The 27,190-nt window shown below is 51.5% G+C and overlaps 1 protein-coding gene across 4 annotated transcripts in view; it reads right to left on the bottom strand.

The window, feature by feature from the left end:
• The window catches only part of CNNM4 (cyclin and CBS domain divalent metal cation transport mediator 4), a 58,527-nt gene extending 32,642 nt beyond the window's left edge, over nt 1–25,885 (bottom strand). For all 4 annotated transcript variants that reach the window (NM_001356559.2, XM_028831572.2, XM_028831573.2 and 1 more), the window contains 1 exon segment: nt 24,377–25,885. In NM_001356559.2, the coding sequence (NP_001343488.1) occupies nt 24,377–25,778 (1,402 nt within the window). In that variant the 5' untranslated portion in view covers nt 25,779–25,885.
• Between the last annotated feature and the right edge of the window lie 1,305 nt (nt 25,886–27,190).

Raw genomic sequence — 27,190 nt, 5'->3', positions numbered from 1 at the left:
CAAGTAGCTGGGACTACAGGTGCATGCCACTAAGCTCAGCTAATTTTTTAAAAGGCAGGGCACGGTGGCTCATGCCTGTAATTCCAGCACTTTGGGAGGCCAAGGTGGGTGGATCACGAGGTCAGGAGATCAAGACCATCATGACTAACACAGTGAAACCCCACCTGTACTAAAAATACAAAAAATTAGCCGGGCGTGGTAGCAGGCGCCTGTAGTCCCAGCTACTCGGGAGGCTGAGGCAGGAGAATGGCATGAACCCAGGAGGCGGAGTTTGCAGTGAGCCAAGATCGGGCCACTGCACTCCAGCCTGGGGGACAGGGCGGGACTCCGTTGCAAAAAAAAAAAAATTTTGTAGAGATGAGGTCTCACTATGCTGCCCAGGCTGACCTCAAACTCCTGGGCTCAAGCGATCCTCCCGCCATGGCCTCCCCAAATGCTGGGACTGTAGGTGTGAGCCACCGCGCCTGGCTTCTAGACAGAAATAAGCTTCAACAAATTGCGAATACTGAATATATTAAATCTGGTATATTAAACTGTGGGAGAAAAGAGAGATTACTCAATGAAAGGTATTGGGCTAACTGCTCCAAAGTCACTGTTTTATACCAGACTTATAAATCCATAAGAAAAATCACTAGCTTAATTTTAAATAGAAATACAATAAATACAAACAAAATCTAAGGAAATACAAATTTTCAAAATGAACTTATTTTTTGCCTATCATATTAGCCAAGATTTCAGAGATTGGTACTCTCAGTGTTGGCAGGAGAACTACCTATCGTTGGAAGTTCAATTTTTTTCTTCAGAAATTTGGCAGTATGTGCCAAAATGTAAAATGTGCAAGACCTTGGACTCTGCCATTTCTCCCAATCCTAGGAAGTGACCTTAACAAAGGAAACACCCAGGCCAGCATGCAAGGTGTGCCCAGGAGGGCCTGCCAATGTTGTTTGTAACAATATTGCAGGACTTTAAAAAGGCTGACTCAGACATGAATTGATCTCAAGAGATGGTGATTCACTATTTGTGTAACGTAAAAAGTTCCAAAACAGTAGAGTAGGAAGGACTGCTGGTTTTCTTCACTTTTGCTTAATGCATTTTATACTTAACATATGCTATTTTTTATTTTAATCTTTTTTTTTTTTTTTCCTAGACAGAGTCTCGCTGTGTCGCCCAGGACTGGAGTGCAGTGGCGCAATCTCGGCTCACTGCAAGCTCCGCCTCCCGGGTTCACGCCATTCTCCTGCCTCAGCCTCCCGAGTGGCTGGGACTACAGGCGCCGCCACCACGCCCAGCTAGGTTTTTGTATTTTTAGTAGAGACGAGGTTTCACCGTGTTAGCCAGGTTGGTCTTGATCTCCTGACCTCGTGATCCACCCGCCTCAGGCTCCCAAAGCGCTGGGATTACAGGCGTGAGCCACCGCGCCCGGCCTGCTTTTACTCTCCTAATTAGAAACTATTTTCATATTGCGAGGGAAGCAATATGGTTTGTTGCTGACTTGGTAGAAGAAAATACACCAAAATATCCACATTTTGGATGATGGGATAAGAGGGACTTTTTTTTTTTTTTTTTTGAGACAGAGTCTTGCTCTGTTACCCAGGATGGAGTGCAGTGGTGCGATCTCGGCTCACTGCAACCTCCGCTTCCCAGGTTCAAGCGCTTCTCATGCCTCAGCCTCCTAAGTAGCTGGGATTACAGGCCCCCGCCACCATGCCCAGCTAATTTTTTGTATTTTTTAGTAGAGACAGAGTTTCACCACGTTGGCCAGGTTGGTCTGGAACTCCTGACCTCATGATCCGCCCACCTGGGCCTCCCAAAGTGCTGGGATTACAGGCATGAACCACCTCCCCTGGCCATGTGACTTCCATTTCTTAATCATTTTCAACTTTTCTAAAAGTTTCTATAATATACTACTTTTTAAGAACTTTTTTTTTTTTTTTTTTTGAGACAGAGTCTTGTTCTGTCACCCAGGCTGGAGTGCAATAGCGCAATCTCAGCTCACTGCAGCCTCCGCCTCCTAGGTTCAAGCAATTCTCCTGCCTCAGCATCTCGAGTAGCTGGGATTACAGGCACGCGCCACCATGCTTGGCTAATTTTTGTGTTTTTAGTAGAGAGGGGGTTTCGCCATGTTGGCCAGGCTGGTTTCAAATTCCTTACCTCAGGTGATCCGCTCACCTCAGCTTCCCAAAGTACTGGGATTACAGACGTGAGCTGCCGTGCCATGCCTATCTTTACTTTTTTTTTTTTTTTTTTTTTTTTTGAGATGGAGTCTCGCTCTGCCGCCCAGGCTGGAGTGCAGTGGCGCGATCTCAGCTCACTGCAAGCTCCGCCTCCCGGGTTCACGCCATTCTCCTGCCTCAGCCTCCCAAGTAGCTGGGACTACAGGCACCCGCCACCTCGCCCGGCTAGTTTTTTGTATTTTTAGTAGAGACGGGGTTTCACCGTGTTAGCCAGGATGGTCTCGATCTCCTGACCTCGTGATCCGCCCGTCTCGGCCTCCCAAAGTGCTGGGATTACAGGCTTGAGCCACCGCGCCCGGCCTATCTTTACTTTTTAAAAATTATTTTTATCTTTTTTTTTTTCCCTTGAGATGGAGTCTCGCTCTGTCACCCAGGCTGGAGTGCAATGGCGCGATCTCAGCTCACCGCAAGCTCTGCCTCCCGGGTTCACGCCATTCTCCTGCCTCAGCCTCCCGAGTAGCTGGGACTACAGGCGCCCGCCACCTCGCCCGGCTAGTTTTTTGTATTTTTAGTAGAGACGGGGTTTCACTGTGTTAGCCAGGATGGTCTGGATCTCCTGACCTCGTGATCCACCCGCCTCAGGCTCCCAAAGTGCTGGGATTACAGGCGGGAGCCACTGTGCCTGGCATTTTAATCTTTTTTAAGAGACAGGGTCTCTCTCTGTTGCCCAGGCTGGACAGCAGTGGTGCAATCATAGCTCACTGCAGACTAGAGTTCCTGGGCTCAAATACTCCTCCCACCTCAGCCTCCAGAATAGCTGGGACTACCAGCATGTGCTACCACGCCCAGCTAATTTTTTGTGTTTTATTTTTTGAGACAAGGTCTCATTCTGTGGCCCAGGCTGGAGTGCAGAGTGACAGGATCACAGCTCACTGTAGCCTAGGCCTCCTGGACTCCACTGATCCTCCCACCTCAGCCTCCCAAGTAGTTGGATATCAGGCCATCATGCCCGGCCAACTTTCATATTTTTTGTAGAGATGGGGTTTCGCTGTGTTGCCCAGGTTGGTCTCAAACTCTGGGGCTACAGGAATCCTCCTGCCTCAGCCTCCCAAAGTGCTAAGATTACAGGTGTGAGCCACTGCACCTGGACTTTGGTTTTAGTCCTTTAAATGTTTTTATCTGTTCATTCTATAATACATGTACTAGTATAATAGCACATGTATATAACTTTTGAATGAATGGAGACAAAAACAGAAAAAAAGGTTTTTAAATAGGGGCAAGATGAAAAGCTTGAAGAGCTCCCTTTAGAATACCCCCGTAAATGCTGAGCGCAGTGGCTCATGCCTGTAATCCCAGCACTTTACAAGGCCGAGGCAGGAGGATTATCTGAGGTCAGAAGTTTGAGACCAGCCGGCCAACATGACGAAATCCTGCTCTACTAAAAACACAAAAATTAGCTGGGCGTGGTGGTGCCCACCTATAATCCCAGCTGCTCAGGAGGCTGAGGCATGAGAATCGCTTGAACCTGGGAGGCAGAGGTTGCAGTGAGCCGAGATTGCGCCACTGCACTCCAGCCTCGGTGACAGAGCCAGACTCTATCTCAAAAAGAAAAAATAGCCCCATAAAGATATCTGTGCCTCAGCAGCCTCTTTGCACAGGACATGGGGTCAACCTCCCTCTGCCACCAACCTGTCAGGGTGACCATGTTCCCAGGACAGTGATTCCCTACATCTACTGCCGATCCCACTCTTCCTCGGAGGAAGCTAAGGCCCAGAGAAGTCACACCCAGGGTCACACCACAAGGGTGATCAGGCTGGGATACAGAAATGGGACTTCTGCTACAGATAGCCTTCTTCCTTTTTTTTTTTTTTTTTTTTTTTTGAGACGGAGTCTCCCTCAGTGGCCCAGGCTGGAGTGCAGTGGCTGGATCTCAGCTCACTGCAAGCTCCGCCTCCTGGGTTCACGCCATTCTCCTGCCTCAGCCTCCCAAGTAGCTGGGACTACAGGCGCCCGCCATCTCACCCGGCTAGTTTTTTCTATTTTTTAGTAGAGACGGGGTTTCACCGTGTTAGCCAGGATGGTCTCGATCTCCTGACCTCGTGATCCACCCGTCTCGGCCTCCCAAAGTGCTGGGATTACAGGCTTGAGCCACCGCGCCCGGCGCCTTCTTCCTTTAACACAAGCCCATAGCGGGTGAAGCTATTGACAAACTGATGATGGGGACTCTAAGACTGGTCCCTCACCCTGGAGACAGGTCTTCAGGCCTCTGATTTTCCATTTAGCTAATAGTCTCTAGATTTTTAAGTTCTTACGATGGAAAATATCAAGTATATACAAAAGTAGAGATAATAATCTAATTACACCTTCACCTGACAATTAACAGCTCCTCATGGCCAGTCCTGCTTCCTCTCTACTCCCACTTGCTCTACTCACTGATTTGAAGCAAAACCCAGATTTTATCTGTAAACATGTACACATTTTACCTGCAAATATTTAATATTTCAATATGTATCTCTAAAAGATAAGGACTTGGCCAGGCGCGGTGGCTCAAGCCTGTAATCCCAGCACTTTGGGAGGCCGAGGCGGGCGGATCACAAGGTCAGGAGATCGAGACCACAGTGAAACCTCGTCTCTACTAAAAATACAAAAAATTAGCTGGGCGCGGTGGCGGGCGCCTGTAGTCCCAGCTACTCAGGAGGCTGAGGCAGGAGAATGGTGGGAACCCGGGAGGCGGAGCTTGCAGTGAGCCGAGATCGCGCCACTGCACTCCAGCCTGGGCAACAGCGTGAGACTCCGTCTCAAAAAAAAATAAAATAAAATAAAATAAAAAATAAAATAAAAGATAAGGACTTATCAAACGGTCCTCCCACCTCAGCCTCCCAAGTAGCTGGGACTACTGGCTCATGCCACCACACCCAGCTCATTTTTTTATTTTTAGTAAAGACAGGGTCTTCTGGGCTCAAGCAATCCACTCGTCTGAGCCTCCCAAGGTGCTGGGATTACAGGCGTGAGCCACCACGCCTGGCCGATGCCAAAATTCTAAATAAAGATATTGGCAAATCAAATACAGCGATGTGTAAATAGAATAATATCACTAAGTTAGTTCTACTCCAGTTACGCAATAAATTTGGGATTCACATTCAAAAATCAATCAGTGGGCCGGGCGCGGTGGCTCAAGCCTGTAATCCCAGCACTTTGGGAGGCCGAGATGGGCGGATCACGAGGTCAGGAGATCGAGACCATGCTGGCTAACACGGTGAAACCCCATCTCTACTAAAAAATACAAAAAATTAGCCGGGCGAGGTGGCGGGCGCCTGTAGTCCCAGCTACTCGGGAGGCTGAGGCAGGACAATGGCGTGAACCCAGGAGGCGGAGCTTGCAGTGAGCTGAGATCCGGCCACTGCACTCCAGCCTGGGCGACAGAGCAAAACTCCGTCTCAAAAAAAAAAAAAAAAAAAAAAATCAATCAGTGTATTTCAGAATAAAGAAAATAGGTTATTCAATAATCTCAACAGATACAAAAAGAGCATTTGACAAAATTAAACACCTATTCATCATAAAAATTCTTAGCAAACTAAGGGGAGAAGGGAACTTCCTTGATCTGATAAAGGGAATCTACAAAAAACCCTAGCAAAATCATATAAAATGACCAACTTTGAAAGCCTTCCCAGGACTTCCAGAATAGCCCCGGCAACATGGTGAAGACCAAGCAGGTGATTACCCAGTCTGGGCTTTGAATTGTCCCACCTCCAGGGGACGGACGGGTCTAGAGATTGGGTTCAATCCTGTGGTGAATGACTTAACCAAACATGAGTATGTAATGAGGTCTGGATAAAAACTCTGGACCCCAAAGATCACGGAGCTTCCTGGTTGGTGAATACATCAACATATCTAGAGAGAGTGCCCTGATACCACAGGCAGAGGGCGTGAAGCTCTTCTAGGACCGACCAAGCCTTGTCCTATGTGTATCCTTCAAAATAAAACTGTAAGCAGGGCCGGGAATGGTGGCTCAAGCCTGTGATCTCAGCATTTTGGGAGGCCAAGGCAGAGGATCACTTAAGCCCAGGAGTTTGAGGCTGCAGTGAGCTATGATTGCGCCACTGTGCTCTAGCCTGGGCAACAGAACAAGACCCTGTCTCTTGGCCGGGCGCGGTGGCTCACGCCTGTAATCCCAGCACTTCGGGAGGCCGAGGCGGGTGGATCATGAGGTCAGGAGAGCGAGACCATCCTGGCTAACACAGTGAAACCCCATCTCTACTAAAAAACACAAAAAATTAGCTGGGCATGGTGGCGGGTGCCTGTAGTCCCAGCTACTCGGGAGGCTGAGGCAGGAGAATGGCGTGAACCCGGGAGGCGGGACTTGCAGTGAGCCGAGATTGCGCCACTGCACTCCAGCCTGGGCGACAGAGAGAGACTCCGTCGCAAAAAAAAAAAAAAAAAAAAAAAGAGTTTGAGATCAGCCTGGCCAACATGGTGAAACCTCGTCTCTACTAAAATACAAAAATTAGCTGGGTATGGTGGCACATGCCTGTAGTCCCAGCTACTCAGGAGGCTGAGGCAGGAGAATCGCTTGAACCCAGGAGGCAGAGGTTGCAGTGAGCCGAGATCACACCACTGCACTCCAGCCTGGCGACAGAGCGAGACTCCGTCTAAAAAAAAAAAAAATGTCAAGGCTTTGAGTTGATCTGTAGATTCAGTGTGATTCCATAAAATTCCCAGGTAAAAAGCTAAGAAAAGCTAAGACAATCTTGAAGACCACAGGGCTTAACATCACCAGATATCAAAACTTACTATAAAATTACTGCAATTATGCCAATATAGTTACTGGAGCAAAGAAAAAGAAACAGATCAATTAAATCAAAGAGTCCAGAGAGACCTGCATGTCACCTCAGTCCAGTGAGAAAAGGATCTTTTCAATACAAAGTCCTGGGTATCATATGGACCCTTTTTTTTTTTTTTTTTTTTTTGAGATGAGGTCTTGCTCTATCGCCCAGGCTGGAGGGCAATGGCACAATCTTAGCTCACTGCAACATCTGCCTCCCAGGCTCAAACGACTGTCCCACCCTAGCCTCCAAGTAGCTGGGATCAAAGGTGCAGGTCACCACACCTAGCTAATTTTTGTATTTTTGGTAGAGACAGGGTTTCACCACGTTGTGCAGGCTGGTCTCAAACTCCTGAGTTCAAGATTTTAAATCCATACAGATTTTAAAGAAAGAATATCGGCCGGGCGCGGTGGCTCACGCCTGTAATCCCAGCACTTTGGGAGGCCGAGGCAGGCAGATCACAAGGTCAGGAGATTGAGACCATCCTGGCTAACACAGTGAAACCCCATCTGTACTGAAAAAATGTAAAAAATTAGCCGGGCATGGTGGCGGGTGCCTGTAGTCCCAGCTACTTGGGAGGCTGAGATAGGAGAATGGCGTGAACCTGGGAGGTGAAGCTTGCAGTGAGGCGTGATCACGCCACTGCACTCCAGCCTGAGTGACAGAGCTAGACTCTGTCTCAAAAAAAAAAAAAAAAAGAATATTAACCTCTAACTCACATCAACAACAAAAATAAGTTCCATAAGGATTACAGATCTACATGCGAAAAATAAATGATACAGTTTCTAGAAGATGGCACAGGAGTCTGCCCCCTGGCGTGCACTCACTTTCCCTTCTCTTGCCAGCACCGTGCGTGCCACAGCACGATGCCTCACCAGATGCAAAACCTCATCTGGGTCTTCCCAATCCCCGAAACTGTGAGCCAAACAAATAAACTGTTTATAAATCACCCAGTCTCGGCCGGGTGCGGGGCCTCATACCTGTAATCCCAGCACTTTGGGAGGCCAAGGCAGGTGAATCACCTGAGGTCAGGAGTTCAAGACCAGCCTGGCCAACACGGTGAAACCCCATCTCTACCAAAAATATAAAAAATTAGCTGAGTGTGGTGGCACGCACTTGTAATCCCAGCTACTCAGGAGGCTAAGGCAAGAGAATCACTTGAACCCAGGAGGTAGAGGTTGCCATGAACCAAGATCGTGCCACTGCACTCCAGACTGAGCAACAAAGCTAGACTCTGTCTCAAAAAAAAAAAAAAATACACAAAGTAGCTGGGTGTGGTGGCACACACCTGTGGTCCCAGCTACTCAGGAGGTTGTAAAGTGGAATATATTGCTTGAACCTGGGAAGTTGAGGCTATAGTGAGCCATGACGGCATCACCGCACTCCAGCCTGTGACAGAGAGACTGTATCTCAAAAAAGAAATAAAAAGGCAAGGCAAACAACCTCTTAGAAAACAGGCAACAGGCCGGGCGCAGTGGCTCACGCCTGTAATCCCAGCACTTTGGGAGGCCACGGCGGGTGGATCACAAGGTTAAGAGATTGAGACCATCCTGGCCAACATGGTGAAACTCTGTTTATACTAAATACACAAAACTTATCTGAGTGTGGCGGCGCGCTCCTGTAGTCCCAGCTACTCAGGAGGCTGAGGCAGGAGAATTGCTTGAACCCAGGAGGCGGGGGTTGCAGTGAGCCGAGACTGTGCCATTACACTCCAGCCTGGGCAACAAGAGTGAGACTCCGTCTCAAAAAAAAAGAAAAAAAGAAAATAGCAGACACCAACGAAAAGAAGAGTCAAATGGACAATGAGCATACAAAAATGTGCTCAATATCATAATTCACTAGGGAAATCTAAATTAAAACCACAATGAAGCTGGGCTCAGTGGCTCACGCCTGTAATCCCAGCACTTTGGGAGGCCAACGCGAGAGGATCACAAGGTCGGGAGTTCAAGGCCAGCCTAGCCAACATGGTTAAACCCCATCTCTACTAAAAATACAAAAAAATTAGCCTGGTGTGGTGGCTCATGCCTGTAATCCCAGCTACTCAGGAGGCTAAGGCAGGAGAATTGCTCGAACCCATGAGGCGGAGCTTGCAGTGAGCCGAGATGCACCACTGCACACCAGCCTGGGCGACAGAGCGAGACTCCATCTCCAAACCACAATGAGGGGGATGAAAAGAGGTTGATTAATGGGTACAAACATACACTTAGAAGAAATTAGACCTGATGCCCCACAGATCAGCAGGTGACGATGGTTAACACTAGTCAATTTTACATTTCTTTTTTTTTTTTTTTTTGAGACGGAGTCTCGCTCTGTCGCCCAGCCCAGGCTGGAGTGCAGTGGCGCGATCTCGGCTTACTGCAAGCTCCGCCTCCCGGGTTCACGCCATTCTCCTGCCTCAGCCTCCCGAGTAGCTGGGACTACAGGCGCCCACAACCGCGCCCGGCTAATTTTTTGTATTTTTAGTAGAGACGGGGTTTCACCGTGGTCTCGATCTCCTGACCTTGTGATCCACCCGCCTCGGCCTCCCAAAGTGCTGGGATTACAGGCGTGAGCCACTGCGCCCGGCCTCAATTTTACATTTCAAAATGACTAGGAGAGAATAATTCAAATGCTCCAAGAATAAAGAACAGATAACTCAAGGTGATGAATATTCCCATTACCCTGATTTGATTACATGAATCTATCAAATTATCACACGTACTGTGAAAATAGCTATTAGGTATCAATAAAAGTAAATTTTTAAAAAACACAATGGCGGCCGGGCACGGTGGCTCAAGCCTGTAATCCCAGCACTTTGGGAGGCCGAGGCAGGTGGATCACGAGGTCAGGAGATCGAGACCATCCTGACCAACACGGTGAAACCCCATCTCTACTAAAATACAAAAAATTAGCTGGGCGTGGTGGCACGTGGCCTGTGGTCCCAGCCACTCGGGAGGCTGAGGCGGAGGAATCACTTGAATCTGGGAGGCGGAGGTAGTGGTGAGCTGAGATCACGCCGCTGCACTCCAGCCTAGGCGACAGAGCGAAACTCCATCTCAAAAAAATAAAATAAAAGAAAAGAAAACTACAATGGCACAGTGGCTCCAGCCCGTAATCCCAGCACTTTAGGAGGCTGAGGAGGGAGGATCGCTTGAGGCCAGGAGTTCGAGACCAGCCTGGACAACAAGGCAAGACCACATCTCTACACAAATTTAAAAATTAGCCAGGCGCGGTGGCCCACACCTGTGGTCCCAGCAACTTGGGAGGCTGAGGTGGGAGGACTGCTTGAGCCTGGGAGGTTGGGCCTGCAGTGAGCTGTGATCATGCTACTGTACTCTGGCCTGGATGACAGGAAGAGACCCTGCCTCAAAACAAAAACAAAACACAACGAGACACAACCATGCACACACCTGAATGGCAAACATTAAACACATATACACATACTTGACAAGACCAGAGTTGGTGGGGATGGGAGTGAACACTGATACAAGCACTTTGGAAAACTCTCATCTCTACTGTCCCTGTGCCTTAGAGATTCCATTCCCGGGCAGATTCCCAACAGAAATGCCTTCATATGTTCAGCAAGATACACGCACAAGAGTGTTCTTAGCAGCGTCATTTGTAATAGTCCCAAGCTGGAAACAATGCAATGTCCATCAACAATATTATTGATTATATAAGGGAATATTATGACAGCAACAAAAAGGAATGAATGACAGCTACACACAACGTGGATGAAGCTCAGACTCTTAACATTCAGCAGAAGCCAGACACAAAAGTGTACATATGATATGATTCACTTACAAAAGTTTAGAAACAGAAAAAAATTGACCCGGCCGGGCGCGGTGGCTCACGCCTGTAATCCCAGCACTTTGGGAGACCGAGGCAGGCGGATCACGAGGTCAGGAGATCGAGACCATCCTGGCTAACATGGTGAAACCGCATCTCTACTAAAAATACAAAAAATTAGCTGGGTGTGGTGGCGGGCGCCTGTAGTCCCAGCTACTTGGGAGGCTGAGGCAGGAGAATGGCGTGAACCCGGGAAGCGGAGCTTGCAGTGAGCCAAGATGGCGCCACTGCACTCCAGCCTGGGCAACAGAGCGAGACTCCATCTCAAAAAAATAATACTAATAATAATTGACCCAGGATGACTGAGGGAGCAGGGCAGGGACTGGGAGGGTGCATGGGGTCAGGGGTGGGCTTTCAGGGTGTGGGTAATGTTTTATTACTCAAGCTCAGCGGCAGGGGTGTTTGTACACAGGTTGTACACTTATGATTTATGCACTTTTCTCTATATTATGCATCAACAAAGTTTACCTAAAAAAAAAAACTGAAAACTGACAGTACATTTTTTAGCATTTTTTAGCCTGAACTTACTGGAAACTCTCAATCTTCTGGCCTTTTTTTTTTTTTTTTTTTTTTTGAGATGGAGTCTTACTCTGTCTCCCAGGCTGGAGTGCAGTGGCACGATCTCTGCTCACTGCAACCTCCACCTCCTGGGTTCAAACGAATCTCCTGCCTCAGCCTCTCAAGTAGCTGGGAGGACCGGCACACATCACACCCAGCTAATTTTTGTATTTTTTTTTTTTTTTTTTTTTTTTTTTTTTTTTTTTTTTTGAGACGGAGTCTCACGCTGTTGCCCAGGCTGGAGTGCAGTGGCGCAATCTCGGCTCACTGCAAGCTCCGCCTCCCGGGTTCCCGCCATTCTCCTGCCTCAGCCTCCTGAGTAGCTGGGACTACAGGCGCCCGCCACCGCGCCCGGCTAATTTTTTGTATTTTTAGTAGAGACGGGGTTTCACTGTGGTCTCGATCTCCTGACCTTGTGATCCGCCCGCCTCGGCCTCCCAAAGTGCTGGGATTACAGGCTTGAGCCACCGCGCCCGGCCTATTTTTGTATTTTTAGTAGAGATGAGGTTTTGCCATGTTGGTCAGGCTGGTCTCGAACTCCTGACCTCAGGTGATCCACCCGCCCTGGCCTCTCAAAGTGCTGGGATTACAGGCGTGAGCCACCGCACCCGGCCTGCTCTCTGTCTTACCAGCTGCAATCTCACTGAAAGGAGACACTGCATAGTGCTTTACAGCATGGCTTCTAGGGCCGCATAGCCTGAGGCTGTCACTCAGCTGTCATGTGACTGGGAAAGGCTGTTGGCCTCTCTGAGCCTCAGTTTCCCATCTACAGCACTTGGAGGATTAAATAATTATTCCATAAACGTTAACCACTACTACAGGCACATGCATTTCCTGTTCTTTTTTTTTTTTTAACTTTTTAATTTTTTTAAAACTTTTAAACACAGGGTCTCATTCTGCCACCCAGGCTGAAGTGCAATGATGCAATCATAGCTCGTGTAACCTCAAACTCCTGGCCTCCAAGTGACCACAGATCTCTGTGGCAGAGGCAAGATGGGGCTCCAAGGGAACAGAGACTCAGCTGGTGGCCTCTTCCCTCCCTCCCTGAGACACCTGGGAGGCAGCAGAGGACCAGTGAAGCTGAAATGAAAACGCGTGACTGGCAAACAGGGCTGTGCTCCTTCCTTCCCCTGCCCCTCCCACAGGGCAGCCCTCACATGATGCTCCTGCAGTCGGAACACGGATGCGCTGGCGGTCAGGATGGCGGGCTTAACTTTCCCCACTTTGGAAGTGGGGGAAACTAAGTAAATGAGGAGAATTTCCTCTTTCACTTTCATTTTTTTCCATTGAGCTCTGCCTTCTGTTACCCTGACTACATACACTGGGGTCCAGATAAGATGGCATCTGAATTAGCATATAATTATATAGAGGGTTCTTTTGAGCTCAGTGTCATTATTTATTTATTTTTAATAAGCTTTCTATATTTACTTTTAATTTTTTTTTTTTTTTAGATGGAGTCTTCTATCACCCAGGCCAGAGTGCAGTGGTGTGATCTTGGCTCACTGCAACCTCCACCTCCTGGGTTCAAGGGATTCTCCAGCCCCAGCCTCCTGAGTAGCTGGGACTACAGGTACACGTACACGCCACCATATCCGGCTAATTTTTGTACTTTTAGTAGAGACGGGGTTTCACCACGTTGGCCAGGCTGATTTCAAACTCCTGGTCTGTCCGCCTTGACCTCCCAAAGTGCTGGGATTACAGACGTGAGCCACTGTGCCTGGCCATTTCATTTAATTTTAAATTTTTGTGGGTACATAGAAGGTGTATCAGTGTATTTATTTATTTATTTTTTTTTTTTTTTTTTTTTTTTTTTTTTTGAGACGGAGTCTCGCTCTGTCGCCCAGGCTGGAGTGCTGTGGCCGGATCTCAGCTCACTGCAAGCTCTGCCTCCCGGGTTCCCGCCATTCTCCTGCCTCAGCCTCCCGAGTAGCTGGGACTACAGGCGCCCGCCACCTCGCCCGGCTAGTTTTTTGTATTTTTTAGTAGAGACGGGGTTTCACCGTGTTAGCCAGGATGGTCTCGATCTCCTGACCTCGTGATCCACCCGTCTCGGCCTCCCAAAGTGCTGGGATTACAGGCTTGAGCCACCGCGCCCGGCCAGTGTATTTATAATTCCAAAAAAGGCACCACCCTGAACAGCAGGGCAGCCTGCCAACAGAGACAGTGTATGAGAACCGCTGTGGCCACAGGTTGGCATCAATGCCAACTGGGGCACCTTTTGGATAATAGCAATAATAATTTTAAAAATAACTAACATTTACCACATTATTACACAGTACTGGGCACAGGGCTAAGCACTTTGCACACCTTACCTCACTGAGTCCTCACAACAAGGTCTAAAGGGGACACAGTCATCAACGTGGATGACCAGATCACTAGCAGCTGAAGAGAAAGTCACTATTTTGGGCGTTTCATGAAATAAATTACACTGTACAAGCATTTACTAATTTTTGAAACTGACTTCTAACTCTTAGGAAAGTTTCATGAGAGAGAGGCTTCAGTTTAAGGCAAGACTCCTGGTGACAGTGCATGTGTGCATAAACGTGGGCGTTTGAGAGCCTGCGTGTGCACATGGGGGTTAGCAGGTGGGTGTGAACGTGTGAGAGTGGCCCTGCCTGTGCATCTGGGAGGTGGGAGTGTGTGTGTGTGCGCGTGTGTGTGTGAGTGCCTGCCTGTGCCTGTGTGGGGGGTACGAGTGTGTGTGTGTGCATGAGTGGGAGTGAGCCCGCCTGTGCCTATGTGAAGGGTGTGTGTGTGTGCGCGCATGTGTGTGTGAGTGTCTGCCTGTGCCTTTGTGGGGGGTATGAGTGTATGTGTGTGCATGGGTGACAGCGAGCCTGCCTGTGCCTATGTGGGGGTATGAGTGTGTGTGTGTGCACGTGCATGTGTGAGTGCCTGCCTGTGCCTATGTGGGGGTATTAGTGTGGGTGCGCACATAGGTGGGAGTGGCCCTACCTGGGGTGGGGGAGGGATCCTCCTCACACTGAGGCTCCAGGCTGCCTCCTGGCCAGAGACCAGGCGTTTCAGAGAGCCTGGGAAACCAGTCCTGCAACAACCCTACCCCTTCACAGTAAATCAGCCCTGCAGCATGGAAGCAACTCTGACCGTAACCTCTGGGGAATGCTCCAGCAACACCAAGTTTAACCCCCAGCAAAACAAACCAGCAGCTGCACATCCAGCCTCTGGGCTCACCCTCCCGCAGAGGCGCACAGCACTGCCCAGCCCTTGTCCTGGTGCAGATGCTCTGAGAGACTCCCAAAGGATGATGGGGATAAAATGGATTTCATGTCTTATCAGCGGGAAATCTGAAGAACCCATCTAAACTGTGTTCCAAAAAGCATGCAGACAAAGGATTTGTTTTTTTTTTTTTTTTTTTGAGATGGAGTGTGGTTCTGTTGCCCAGGCTGGAGTGCAGTGGCACGATCGTGGCTCACCGCAACCTCCACCTCCCAGGTTCAAGCAATTCTCCTGCCTCAGCCTCCCAAGTAGCTGGGGATTACAGGCGTGCACCACCACGACCGGCTAAATTTTTTTGTATTTTTTTAGTAGAGACAGGGTTTCACCATGTTGGCCAGGCTGGTCTCGAACTCCTGACCTCAGGTGATCCACCCGCCTCAGCCTCCCAAAGTACTGGGATTTAGAGGTGTGAACCACTGCACCGAGCCATGCTGTTTGTTATAAGGTTTTTGTTTTGTTGTTTTGTTTTGTTTTGTTTTGAATAGAGACAAGTTCCAGCAATGAGATGCATCTCTTTTATGGCTACGGACAAATAATAAACACTAATAAAAAAGAAAGACAGAAAATCCTTTAACAGTGGAATAGGCACAGAAGGAAGGAGTCCAGGCTCTAGCCTATGACATAAGCCAGGGGTCCTTTATGGAGCCTCCGACCCTCTCACAACAGGACGTCCTGGTGAAAGGAGAGGGGTAAGAGAGGTGCAGGGCGGGTGTGGCAGCAGACACAGGGGCTGGAGCAAATGGCAGCGACTGGCCAGCTGCTTCCCACCCCCTCAGCCGACGGCCAGCCGGGTACTTCTGGAAATTCTAGCACCTTCACCCATCTCAGAGTCAGTTCTGCTGAGTTCCAAGAATCCCTAAGACCACAGGAAGGCTTTGAGACAGCCTGTCCATCCCCCACAGGCTGGGGAGAAGGAACCAGGAGGCTCTGCGAAAATCAGTCACCAAGGCAGCGATGAAGGCCTGGCCCAGTTCCATACACACTCTCCATGACTGTGCGGCCTTTCAGGAGCCAGCGCTCAGTGCGGGACAACCATGCTGGCCCCTGCCCTCAAGGAGACTGGAGGCCTGTAGTAGCGACTCCTTCAGAGGGGCCAGGCTTCCTTCCCCTCGAAGATGTCCTTGCTGTTCAGTCAACCAGGTTCATGTGGGAAGGGGGCAGAGAGATGGCACCCAGGGATCCGCACCCCCAAGTCCCTCTAGAAAGGGATGGGAAGCAGCCCGGGAGGCCCGAGCCACACCCCCACAGCTGCTGCGGAGGACGGCGAGACTCACCCCTCAGCCCTCGGGTCTTGTCCAGGCTCTCCCAGGGCAACACGTACCAGAGCGGAAAACGCCGTGTCTACCCACCCTAGCAGATTCCGCTGAAATGTCTTCCCAGACTTTTACTTACAAGACAGGCCTCCCCTTCCTAAGCGCCCCCTGCTGATCCTGCAGGGCCGTCCCCTGATGTTGCGCTCCTACGTATTCACCCATTTTCAACGTTAAACATCTGCTCGGTGCTTCCCGTCCTGACCAGAGGTGAGCAGAAAAACACTGGAGCGGGATTTCCTAGTTAAAAATACGAGATGTTTGAAAAGCAAACACCAGAATAACCTACGAACCTATTACGGCCTCGATGCACGGCAGTGCCTTCCGTTGCGCAAACCAGACCTCTGGGAAGAAAACTGTCAAGTGAAGACACGTGAGTCTCCCCTCAGTTCTGGCTCCTCTTTGGGAATCAGCCCATAGGCTGCGCGGGGCCAGCCAGGAAGGAGGTGCAGCTGCCCGCCGGCTGGCACACACCGGGCCCCTGCACATGCCCATGTTCCCTTCCCACAGCACTGCACTAAAGGGAAAGTGAGAAGGAGCCTGGGCACAGTTCTGTCAGCTGTCCCCGCTGGGACCTCTGCCTGCACCCAGAGTATCAACCAGCTCGTGTCACTCTCAGATACACCTGCCCCCGGGCAGCTTCTCGAGATCAAAGCACCATGTTGAGGCTATTACCAGGCAGGGCTGACGGACAGCCTGTGCACAGCTGCCTTCGGGCACCACTTGTCTGAGGCTGCTCTCGCTGGGCACCCCACAGCCTAAGGTCCCATCCCACAGTCTGTGCGTGGTCCTCACCCCATTGGACCTTCCAAGGAGGCTCCCGAATACCGTGCCCTCTTGGTTCTCTTCGTCCCCATCAAGGAGTTACCCCAGCCCAGCTTTTACACACTGACATCCCCTGCACTGTCCTTTCCTCTCTCTCTCTCTCACATTCTTTTTTTTTTTTTTTTTTTTTTTTGAGACAGTGTCTCACTCTGTCACCCAGGCTGGAGTACAGTGGCGCGATCTTGGCTCACTGCAACCTCCGCCTCCTGATTCAAGCTATTCTTCTGCCTCAGCCTCCCTAGCAGTTGGGATAACAGGCGACCATCACCACGCCCGCCTAATTTTTGTATTTTTAGTAGAGACGGGGTTTCGCCATGCTGGTCAGGCTGGTCTCAAAGTCCTGACCTCAGGTGATCCACCCGCCTCAGCCACCCAAAGTGCTGTTATTACAGGCGTCAGCCACTGTGCCCGGCAGCTCTCTCTCCCGTTCTGCCTGCTCTTGGCTGACTCTTAAACCTTTTAGTGTTGTCCTGGCCTTGCTCCCCAGCCCCACGTGAGCATTTTCCCCTGCAAGCCTGCCTAGATGTTACTGCACACTGGTGCGGGCCAGGGCCAGCAGCATGGGCATCATCTGAGAACCTGTCAGAAATGCAGACTCTCAGGCCACACCCAGCCCCACTGAGTTCAAGTCTGCATTTTAACAAAATGTCCAGGCAGTCCAGTGTGAGAAGCCCTAGTGTAAACAATGCTGGGCACGGAGAAGGAGCTCAGTGACGGGTCCCACCATTCTCATTACCACCACTCACCTCCCTCTGCCCTCACCAAACTGTCTCTTCATCCTCCTCTCCCGACTGCAGTTAAATGACATCATCAACCTGAGTCCCAAGCTAGAAACTTCAGACTTTCACAGCTACTTCCTGGTCCTGACTCCCAGGTCTCCATAAGGACCAATGAGTCTAGTTACTCTCACTTCAGAAGCATCTCGCTTTCGCAGGCCTGCCCTCCGTCAGCCCCTCAGCCCCGATCTGTGAACTCTGCGTAGCCAGGTGTTGTTCATGTGTCTCTCTCCTCGGGAGACTGTGAGTTCTGTGAATGGGGCAGTTTTATTCATCTCTGATTCCCCACAGCCAACACGGTGTCTGACCCACAGGCTTCAAAACGGTCACTGTTGGTTGAACAAACGAAAGAACAAGCAGGTGCGGATGGGAGCGCAGGGTGGGGAGGATAAGCTACCTAAGTTGTGTCAGATGACAGGAACCAAAAGTGAATGCAAAAATCATGCAGTGTTTTTTCTTCACTTTATAAAGTTGTTCCAGGAATAAAATAAAGTCGGTGGGGGCCAGGCGCGGTGGCTCAAGCCTGTAATCCCAGCACTTTGAGAGGCCGAGACGGGCAGATCACGAGGTCAGGAGATCAAGACCATCCTGACTAATACAGTGAAACCCCGTCTCTACTAAAAAAAAAAAAATACAAAAAACTAGCCAGGCGAGGTGGCAGGCGCCTGTAGTCCCAGCTACACGGGAGGCTGAGGCAGGAGAATGGCGTAAACCCGGGAGGCGGAGCTTGCAGTGAGCTGAGATCCGGCCACTGCACTCCAGCCCAGGCGACAGAGCAAGACTCCGTCTCAAAAAAAAAAAAAATAAAATAAAAAGTCGGTGGGAAAATCTGACACAGCCTAGATGAAAATATGGGTTTTTTGTTTTGTTTTGTTTTTGAGACAGAGTCTTGCTCTGTCGCTCAGGTTGGAGTGCAGTGGTACAGTATCAGCTCACTGCAACCTCTGCCTCCCGGGTTCAAGCGATTCTCCTGCCTCAGTCACCCCAGTAGCTGGGATTATAGGCATGTGCCATCATATCCGGCTAATTTTTGCTTTTTTTTTTTTTTTTTTTAGTAAAGATGGGGTTTTGCCATGTTGGCCAGGCTGGTCTCGAACTCCTGGCCTCAAGTGACCCACCCAAAGAGCTCCCAAAGTGCTAGGATTACAGGCGTGAGCCACAGCCGGGAGGAGTTTTTAATGAGAATATTTCTAGCTTTTTCTCACCAACTTATACTACACTAACTTGCTGAGAGGAGCAGTAACAGGTCCAAGGCCAACGCACAGGTCAGTGACCAGGCTGGCTGGAGTTACACCCAGGTCTGTACAGGGTCTAGGTGGTTATAAGGTGGGTGGGGAAAGATAAGTGTTTAAAGATGAGCTAAGTACCTGGGAGGGAAGGAGTGTCCCAGAGGGTGGGTCACAGCTAGAAGCTGGAAGGTGGGCTGCAAGCGGGGGTGGGGGGTGTGGGGACGGACACGGAGCTCTGCCCTCTTCCTTCATTACTTTGCTTCAGGGTCTGGGAGAGTGGTGAAGGCAAAACACAAACTGAGGGCAGGAGGAGCTGGAGGTGCCTTTGTTCTGAGATTCCAAGCTGGACAAACCCATCCACAACACCCAGTACTGCAAACAGTTCTAGGCAAGGTTTAAGCGGAAGGGCCAAGGTTCAAATCACAGGAGACTCAGGCCTGAGGGCTTGTCTCACCAACTCTTGATCTTACTCCTGTGGTCCTGCAGCACCTAGCATCAGGTCTTGCACGCAGCATGGGGTTCCACGGATATCTGGCACTAACTGCCGGGAGCCGGGAGACAGAAGCACTGCAAGGCTGTACCCCCTGCCTTACTCCCAGGGACGCTCAGCCACCACCTCTGCACCGATGCCCCTGGCCCATCTCTAAGTGTGCAGGAGCACATTCATGACTCATCTAACGAGGGAAGCTGTGTAAACCCCCAGTGGTCAAAGACCACTTATTGGTCGGGAAACTGAGGCACGTGGAGGGGAACCATGCATTACACTCAAGGCCCCAAACTCTACCTCTCAGTCCCCGACATGTCATCCCAGGCGCTCCTCCCGTCTGTCCTGTGTGGATGGAACTCTGAACCTGGTAAGTGCACGACACCCATTTTTCTTTGCCCTCATCAGCTCCTCAGAATTCTAACACTATTAAAATGGGAAGGATCCTCTGCCAAACCAGACAGGTATTCATTCACTCACTTTCTCACTCAGTGCCATGGACGGAGGCCTTACTATGTGCCAAGAGCCTTTCTAGGGGCTAGAGATACATTGACGAGCAAAACAAAGAGAGCTGCCCTTTGAAACTTATATGCCAGTGGAAGGAGACAGACAGTAGACAACACAGTAAATCAGCAAATTACACAGATGCTAGAGAACGATGTGTGCTATGAGAAGAGGGGAAATCAGCACAGGGCAGGGGAGATTAGGAAGTTGGGGTGGGATGGTGGGTGCGGTTTTAAACAAGGTGGCAGGAAGGCCCCACTGAGAGGTGACCTGGGAAGACAGTGAGCCATACTGACTTCCAGGGAAGAATATTCCAGCCCAAGGAAACAACCAGGGCAAAGGCCCCAGGGTGGGAGCATCCTGGTGTGTTCAAGAACAGCAAAAAGGGCCAGGCGCAGTGGCTCACACCTGTAATCCCAGCACTTTGGGAAGCCGAGGCGGGCAGATCACTTGAGGTCAGGAGTTCAAGACTAGCCTGGCTAACATGGTGAAACCCCATCTCTACTAAAAATACAAAAATCAGCCAGATGCGGTGGCACGCACCTCTAATCCCTGCTACTCGGAGGCTGAGGCACAAGAATAGCTTGAACCTGGGAGGCGGAGGTTGCAGTGAGCAGAGAGCGTGCCAGAGTGAAACTCTGTCTCAAAACAAAACAAAACAAAACAAAAAAAGGCCAGGCGCAGTGGCTCACGCCTGTAATCCTAACACTGTGGGAGGCTGAGGTGGGGGGATCACCTGAGGTCAGGAGTTCATGACCAGCCTGGCCAACATGGTGAAACCCCATCTCTACTAAAAATATAAAAATTGGCTGGGGCCGGGCGCGGTGGCTCAAGCCTGTAATTCCAGCACTTTGGGAGGCCGAGACGGGCAGATCACGAGGTCAGGAGATCGAGACCATCCTGGCTAACACGGTGAAACCCCGTCTCTACTAAAAAATACAAAACACTAGCCGGGCAAGGTGGCGGGCGCCTGTAGTCCCAGCTACTCGGGAGGCTGAGGCAGGAGAATGGCATAAACCCGGGAGGCGGAGCTTGCAGTGAGCTGAGATCCGGCCACTGCACCCCAGCCTGGGCGACAGAGCGAGACTCCGTCTTAAAAAAAAAAAAAAATGGCTGGGCGTGGTGGTGGAAGCCTGTAATCCCAGCTACTCGGGAGGCTGAGGCAGGAGAATCGGAGGAGGAGGTTGTAGTGAGCCACGATGGTGTCATTGCACTCTAGCCTGGGCAATAAGAGCGAAACTCCGTCTCAAAAAAAAAAGAAAGAAAGAAAGAACAGCAAAAAGGTCAGTAGGGTTTGCCAGAGAGTCATCCATTGTTCATTCATTTGTCCAACACTTACTGGAGACCCGTCTCTTTACCAAGCACTGAGTAGTGAAAACACTTAAGAAGGCATGGCCTCTACCCTCAAAGAGCTTATAATGCTGGAGAGGGGAAAGAAGGAATACAAAGGCCCTAGAACAGGATTACTTGTGGGGCAGAAGGACTCTGGCAAAGCTAGGCTCAGGGCCCTCGCCCAACCTGGGGTGGAGGAGGGTCCAGGACAGACCCTCAGAGAGAGACGCTGGGCTAGACAGTCACCCCAGCTCTGACTCTGGTGCTGTTGACAATGCCAGCTGAAAGGCCAGGTGCAGTGGCTCACGCCTGTAATCCCAGTACTTTGGGAAGCCGAGGCGGGTGGATCACCTGAGGTCAGGAGTTCAGACCAGACTGACCAACATGGAGAAACCCCGTCTCCACTAAAAATATAAAATTAGCCGGGGGCGGTGGCACATGCCTGTAATCCCAGCTACTCAGGATGCTGAGGCAGAAGAATCACTTGAACCCGGGAGGTGGAGGTTGCAGTGAGCCGAGATCGTGCCATTACACTCCAGCCTGGGCAACAAGAACGAAACTCCGTCTCAAAAAACAACAAACAAACAAATAAAACAATGCCAGCTGTTCTAACCTTGCTGACTTGTTTCTCTTAGCCAAAAAAAAAAAGCATTCCCAACACCACCAACACCAGACTCCTAAAGAAACTTTTTTTTTTTTTTGAGACAGAGTCTTGCTCTGTCGCCCAGGCTGGAAGTGCAGTGGTGCTATCTCGGCTCACTGCAAGCTCCGCCTCCTGGGTTTACGCCATTCTCCTGCCTCAGCCTCCCGAGTAGCTGGGACTACAGGCGCCCGCCACCTCGCCCGGCTAATTTTTTTGTATTTTTAGTAGAGACGGGGTTTCATTGTGTTAGCCAGGATGGTCTCGATCTCCTGACCTCGTGATCCGCCCGTCTCGGCCTCCCAAAGTGCTGGGATTACAGGCTTGAGCCACCGCGCCCGGCCGAGAAACTCTTAAATTGCAGATGGACACTAGGTATGTGCTGTGTCCTGAGCAATCGCAGACTAAGAAGGTGGACACCAGATGGGAAGGTCTGGAAGAGGTCTGGAAGAGGCCACACTGCAGGGAACCCAGTGAGCAAAGAGTTAAAACTGGTTTTCCAAGACCTCTGAGAATGGGGAAGTAAGTGATGGCATAAAGCCACAGGGCCTGCTCATTTGGGGATGGGGGGTGGAGAGCGGGGACTATCACCATCTCCTGGGCAGCCTGTGTGCAGTTCCCTGGGATTACCAGCACTGCTGCAGGGCTTGGCCTCAGGCGACTGGCCTCTGTTAAGGAGAAGACTTTCCTGGAGTAAACTGACCTGGGGACTTTGGCTCAGCAGAGCTCTGCTCTGGCCTAAGAGATGCTAGCTCTGTTTTCCCAACTTAATGAAAGGACACTTGACAAGACAGAGCCCAAAGACAGCCCTCTCAAGACCCAGGAGGCTCCCACCCAAGAGAGCTCAGTCCTGCTGATCAAGACTGGGAGACTGGTCAGACCAATCCATACCGGCTGGATCCAGATTCCCAACTGAATTGAGAGAAGGTGCTATTGGGTGTGTCACAAGCCACAGTCCCAAACACCACAGAGGCAGTGAGGAGGAAGTTGCCCTGGAGGGTCCTAATCAGTTTCCCTCCCAAGCAATAAGAGAAGTCTTCAGGTCCCAAGGCTTGGGGTGGGGCTGGGGCACAGATCCTCACTGCTTTCCTGTCCCAGGCTCGGGTACCTGGGAAAAACTGATCCCTGGCTCTGCACTGCCAAAGCCGCCCCAATCCCTGCCCCACCGCAGCCTCTGCCTTCACCACCAGGGGTCTGTCTCTCCAGTGTCTGCAGGGAGGCCACCTTCCCCAGGGCTCTCCCCGACTCTAGCTTACTTTACTCAAGTGGTCCTCAGCTCCGATGCTGAGATTCAGTCTGTTGAACTTAAGAGGGTACCAACCCACCACCCTGGCCCTGACCCCAGCATCTTTTCAGACCAAACCTGGCAAAGCCAACTCCTGCCTATCCCACTCCAAAGCTGTCCTCCACTCTCTGTTACAGAAACACCTGCCAGCTCACTGCCTGCTAGGATTCCGAAGTCCCTCCGAGCCCTAGGTCGGCTTGAGCGGCCTCAGCCAGCAGGAGCTCTCCTACGAGAATGAAGGCTGGGAGGGTGTTTAGAAAGCAAAGTCCTCAAGTTTGGGATGAGCCCCTCACCCCCATTCCTTTAAAAAAGAGCTTCCCTTTCTGCCTCCTCACTTCCTTCAGCCAGCCTAGGAGGGTTCCACTCCATAATTGGCTTGTTTACTGCCACTTTGAGGGTTTCTGAATGGCAGAGGTGGGAGGAAAATTTTGCTGGAAGAAAAGGAGTGTGTGCCTTGAGCTTTGAGGCTGATGAGTAAACCCTCCAAATGTCTCTCTAACTACCTGCGAAATGGCCAAGAACCCAGGTGAGAAAAAAACACGAGGCAGTGCAAGGCAGCTGAAGGTTTCCGGCAGACCACTGGAGGGAAGCTGATGCTGGCGCCAGGGAAAGACGGGACAATTACCAAAACTTAATCTGCTTGCGTCTGCTGAATAGTCGAAAGCGCCACTTGGCATTGTTCTGAGCGGCAAGCCAATGAGAGACCTCCCAGTTCTGCTTCTGTGGGTTGGCACCTCCAGTAACATCACTCCCCTGCTCAAAAACCTGCAGCTCCACGCTGGGAGCAAACTTAGCATCCACCACCAGGCCCCAAACGACTCCAGCCATTGACAACTGAGCATCAGAGCCACTACGCCCAAGAAACAGGACCACCCGCTGGGCCACCAGCACACCTTTGCTTCACCACTCGGGTTCTCTGCTTGCGGGGTTCCCTCTGCCTCAAGCAGCAAGCCTCTCCACCTTTTAAGGTTCTCCTCAAAAGCACCTTCCCCTGTGAATTCCCCAATTTCCCAGCCCCTTCTCGACTCCACCCCATACTCTAAATCTCCATCACCCTGGCCTCTTTTCAGGCATCTTACTCTGTCTTGCTTCAACAGCTCCCTGAGGCCTTGCTCCAGCCCTCCAAGGGAGCGAGTGTGTCTTATTCAGCTTTGATTCATCAGGAGCACACAGCATACTACCTGGCAGACGGCAGACACTTGAGAATGGGTCTCCTGCTCCAAAATCGTTCACCTCAGAGGCATAGGAAGTGATGGGCAAAGGGACACAGAGTCACACAAACAGAACACTAAAGCCAGTAGACACAAAACACGCCAGGGGACAAGAGGCGTCTCGAGGAAATTGAACCAGGGGAACTACATGCGGCCTTACCCTTCTTGAACTCCTCCAGCATGGCATCCAACTTGGTGTCATGGAAGACAAAGTGCACTGGGTGGTTGTAGAAGCGAGTGATAGTCTTGAGCGGGGTGCAGTCATCAGGGTCCACAAAGGCCAAGTCTTTGACGTAGAGAATATCTACGATATTGGACTGCTCATCTTCAAACACCGGGATGCGGGTATAGCCGCTTTCCATAATCTCTGACATGGTGTTGAAGTCCAGGATGGCATCGCTGCGGATCATGAAGCAGTCCTGGAGCTGGGTCATGATATCCTCTACGGTTTTGGTGCGGAGTTCCAGGGCACCCTGGATCATATTGAGCTCCTCTTTCACGAGGTCATTATACGGCTCCGTCACCTTCAACATCTCCATCAGCTTCTCCCGGTTGTAAACAGTGCGAATCTCCTGGCCCAGAAAAAAGTCCAGGAGCTTGCTGATGGGAAAACTGAGGGGGAAGGTGAGCAGCATAAAGAATTTGGTGAGAATGATGGTGTTGGCACCCACAGCCAGCCCGTGTCGGGAGCACAGGGCCTGAGGTAGGATCTCCCCAAAGATGACAATGCCAATGGTGGAGGAGGCCACCGCCATGAGGCCGGACCCGATGAGGTTGTCTAGAAGGATGGTGAGGGAGGTGTTGACCAGCACGTTCCCCAGGAGCAACGAACAGAGAAGGTAGTTGCCCTTGCGCCGGATGGGCTCAATCTTGCGGGCATAGCGCCTCTCCTTCTCGGTGCCACAGTTCTGCACGATGCGCAGCTCCATGGGGTCCAGGGCCATAAGCCCGAGGTTGAGGCCAGAAAATATGCCCGACAGCACCAGCAGCACCGTAATGAGGAGGATGTGCAGCCAGAGAGGCAGGAACCTCCCAGGCTCCTCCACCATGAAGAGCAGTGAGTCCTTGTCCGTCCACTTCAGCCAGGGCCCGTCGGGCTGGGCCCGGGTGCACAGTGCATACAGCTTCATGTTCTCGCTCCTCCGGAGGAACTTGGTGAGCACCACCAGCACGCCGGACGTGTTCCCGCGGCTCACGTTGACCAGCTGCTGGACAACCAGGTCCTTGGTGAGCTCGAGACAGCTGGTGGACTTGTGGAGGGTCTCGGCATCGTCCACCTCGGTGAAGGAGATCAGGTTACCGGAGATGTTGCCCAGGCTGTAGCCGTACAGCCTCAGGTTCACGGTGCTGCCCTCGGACACGAAGATGATGCCATCCGGGTTCGTCCCACACGACTTGTTGCAGCTCGCCAGCCTCATGCCCACGATCGCGCCCTGCTGGGGGCTGCCCTGGCCCCGGGCCCCCCGCGCCCACAGCAGCACCAGCAGCACCGGCGCCGCCAGGAGGAGGCGCCCGCGGGCCGGCCCGTCGCCCGGGCGCCCGCCCCCGCCCACCGGCGCCATGTTGCTCTGGCTCTGCCGCCGCCGCCGCTCCCCGCGCCACGCCGCGCGGCCCCGCTTCGCACCGCCGCTCCGGCCGCTCCGGCCGCTCCGCTGCCGCCGAGCCAACTGCCCGGGCCGCGAGCCTGACGTCAGGTCAGCGCCCCGGCCGCCACGCCCCGCCTGCCCACGCCCCTCATTTGCATTGGAGGCTCCGCCCCCGGGGCTCGCTGCTCCAGCCCCTGCCCTTAAGGGGGTCCAGACGCTTAAGGTGGAACAGCTCCGAAGCGCGAGAGCCGCGGGCGGGGACAGGCCCAGTGCTCCGCCTCCGCGCCCTTCCCCGCCTTTCTCTGCCCGTGGGGTCGGCTCTCCTTCTCCGGGACCTGGTCTCCTCGCCACGCCGTTCCTGTTCCTCGGCCTCGCCCGGCCGCTCGTGCGAGGCTCCTTTTCCGTCCCGGCAGCCTGCAGCTGGGGGTGGCCCGCTCTGCAGGCAGGGCGAGAAAAGTGCTTTTCCTGATGTAGAAAAAGAAAAAGGGAACCTGAGGGCTTAGGCTGGCATTGCAGCCTGCCCCTGGGGACTTTTCTGGCCTCCTCGCTGCTGAGATTTTTGCTGACCTTGTCCCAAGGCCAGAAGTAGTTTCCCCCAGCCCCAGCCGTAGCCCCAGCCCGACGATGCTTCCATCAACCAGTGGCTGCCAGATGTGGAAGGCAAATCTGGGGAACTAAGGTTATAGAAGGGCCAGGCTCTGGCCTAGACTTGTCTCCTGTCGCTTCCATTTAGGCTTGGATATTTATTGAACATCTACTTCGTACCGGCACTTGTTCTAGGCTCTGACAATAGAGCAGTGAACAAACCGAAGTAGCTGCCCATTGGGTTTACAGTCTAGAACAGAAAACAGGAGATAAACAAGTAAACACATATATTCATTAAATTCCCCCCACAACCCTCAGAGTTAGTAGAATTATTTCCATTTAGAGATGTAGAAATTGAGCCGAGACACAAATCCTGGTCCCTCCAGATTGTCATCTCCCAGCCCATTTCCCCATCTGTAAATGCGGGTAAGAATGATAGAGCATTACTTCGCTAAGCTTGCGGGAACCGTGGACCTAGACATTGAACACGACAGGACAGCTCTTTAGAATATTCTTTGGCTAGGTAGTAGTTGTGGCTACCTGCCTTCCAGGACCAAACTCCTAACCCCAAATTGTGGTGATTGATCAGCTGGGCAGCTGCCTGTGGACATGAGCAGGCAGGCGCGGCAGTGGGCCTATCCCTGAAGTGACTGCTTCTTGAATGGCCCCACCCCTGTGTCAGTAGGGTGTATGAGGAAGACCGCAGCTGCCCACCCTGTGAGGGGGAAGGAGACAGACAGATAACATCCTTACAATAATTGCAGAGGTGCACAGAGAAGATCAGGTACTGGGTTGACCACCAG

This window comes from Macaca mulatta, chromosome 13, assembly GCF_049350105.2.
Source record: "Macaca mulatta isolate MMU2019108-1 chromosome 13, T2T-MMU8v2.0, whole genome shotgun sequence".
In the NCBI taxonomy this organism is placed as follows: Eukaryota; Metazoa; Chordata; class Mammalia; order Primates; family Cercopithecidae; genus Macaca; species Macaca mulatta.
The sequence above is the reverse complement of the archived record's forward strand: the minus strand, read 5'-3'. Positions and strand labels throughout refer to the sequence as shown.